This window comes from Antrostomus carolinensis, unplaced genomic scaffold (genome assembly GCF_000700745.2).
Source record: "Antrostomus carolinensis isolate BGI_N321 unplaced genomic scaffold, ASM70074v2 scaffold32483, whole genome shotgun sequence".
Classification (NCBI taxonomy): Eukaryota; Metazoa; Chordata; class Aves; order Caprimulgiformes; family Caprimulgidae; genus Antrostomus; species Antrostomus carolinensis.
The window spans coordinates 3,880-5,002 of record NW_010303740.1 but is presented as its reverse complement, the minus strand read 5'-3'; the positions used below and the strand labels follow the sequence as shown (position 1 = coordinate 5,002).

At 60.3% G+C, this 1,123-nt stretch overlaps 1 protein-coding gene across 1 annotated transcript in view; it reads right to left on the bottom strand.

The window, feature by feature from the left end:
* Positions 1-323: 323 nt before the first annotated feature.
* The window catches only part of ADCY3 (adenylate cyclase 3), a gene marked incomplete at its 5' end in the record, with an annotated part of 4,635 nt that continues 3,835 nt past the window's right edge, over positions 324-1,123 (bottom strand). Inside the window, 2 exon segments of the mRNA XM_029084078.1 lie at positions 324-506; positions 1,059-1,123. The exon segment at positions 1,059-1,123 is cut by the window's right edge and continues 55 nt beyond it. Coding sequence (XP_028939911.1) covers positions 324-506; positions 1,059-1,123 — 248 coding nt within the window.

The following is a 1,123-nucleotide window of genomic DNA, read 5'->3' as shown; positions in this document are numbered from 1 at the left end:
ATCACCTTGTCCCCAACCCCGTGCCTGCCGGGGGGGAGGTTGCGAGCTTGAGTGCGCTTGCGCGCGAGCGTGAACGGCTGGAGGAACCCACCGAGGTGGCTTCGCATCTTCTTTCCTGCACATCCTCAGATGTGATGGAGCAAAACCCTCCCAGCACCAGAAAACCTTCAGCGGGGGCTCGGAAAGGGTCGTGCGAAGGGTTTGGGTTTCTTGAGTTTGGTTTCAGATCCAGACCGCGCTGGGATGGACGTCCCCGGCGGTGAGCGCCAGACCCCACTGATGCCAGGAGGTGGTGGTTGTGCTGGTGAGTAGGTGTCAAACCCTCACGAGCTGTCCACCACTTGATGGGGCAGGGTGATGGAGGAACCATTGAGGAAGGAGCCCTGCTTCTCCCGACCCTTGAGGAAGAAGGTGAGCAGCTCTCCTTTGCCCTTGACGTAGATGGCTCCTCGGCGCACAAAGCGGAAGCCGTATTCCTTCAGGATGAGGTGGGTCTCCTCCACCACCTGTGGGGACATAGTGACATGGGGAGCAGGGACCCCTTTGCCCTTGACGTAGATGGCTCCTCGGCGCACGAAGCGGAAGCCGTATTCCTTCAGGATGAGGTGGGTCTCCTCCACCACCTGCGGGGACATGGTGACATGGGGAGCAGGGACCCCCACATACTGCTTGGACAACAGGTCTACCCACCAACCTGGCTCACCCTATTGTTGGGGTGTCCTTCTTTGGGCATCACCTCACCCCATTCCCAGCTCAGAGGAGCTCCTCAGCCAACCCCAACCTTCTCATGTGCCCCCTCCCACCCAAAGCCATGGGGAGCAGGGACCTCCACATACTGCTTGGACAACAGGTCTACCCACCAGCCTGGCTCACCCTATTGTTGGGGTGTCCTTTGAGCACCACCTCACCCCGTACACAGCTCAGAGGAGCTCCTCAGCCAACCCCAACCTTCTCGTGTGCCCCCAGCAGCACTTTCCCCCTCCCACCCAAAGCCTGGGGGGTTTTGAAGGCTGCAGTCCACCATGGGTGGCCAATCTGTCCTCCCCTCATCTCCTCACCTGTATGTTCCCCATCACACCGGTGGATTCCATCCTGCTGGCCACGTTCACCGTGCTCCCCCAGA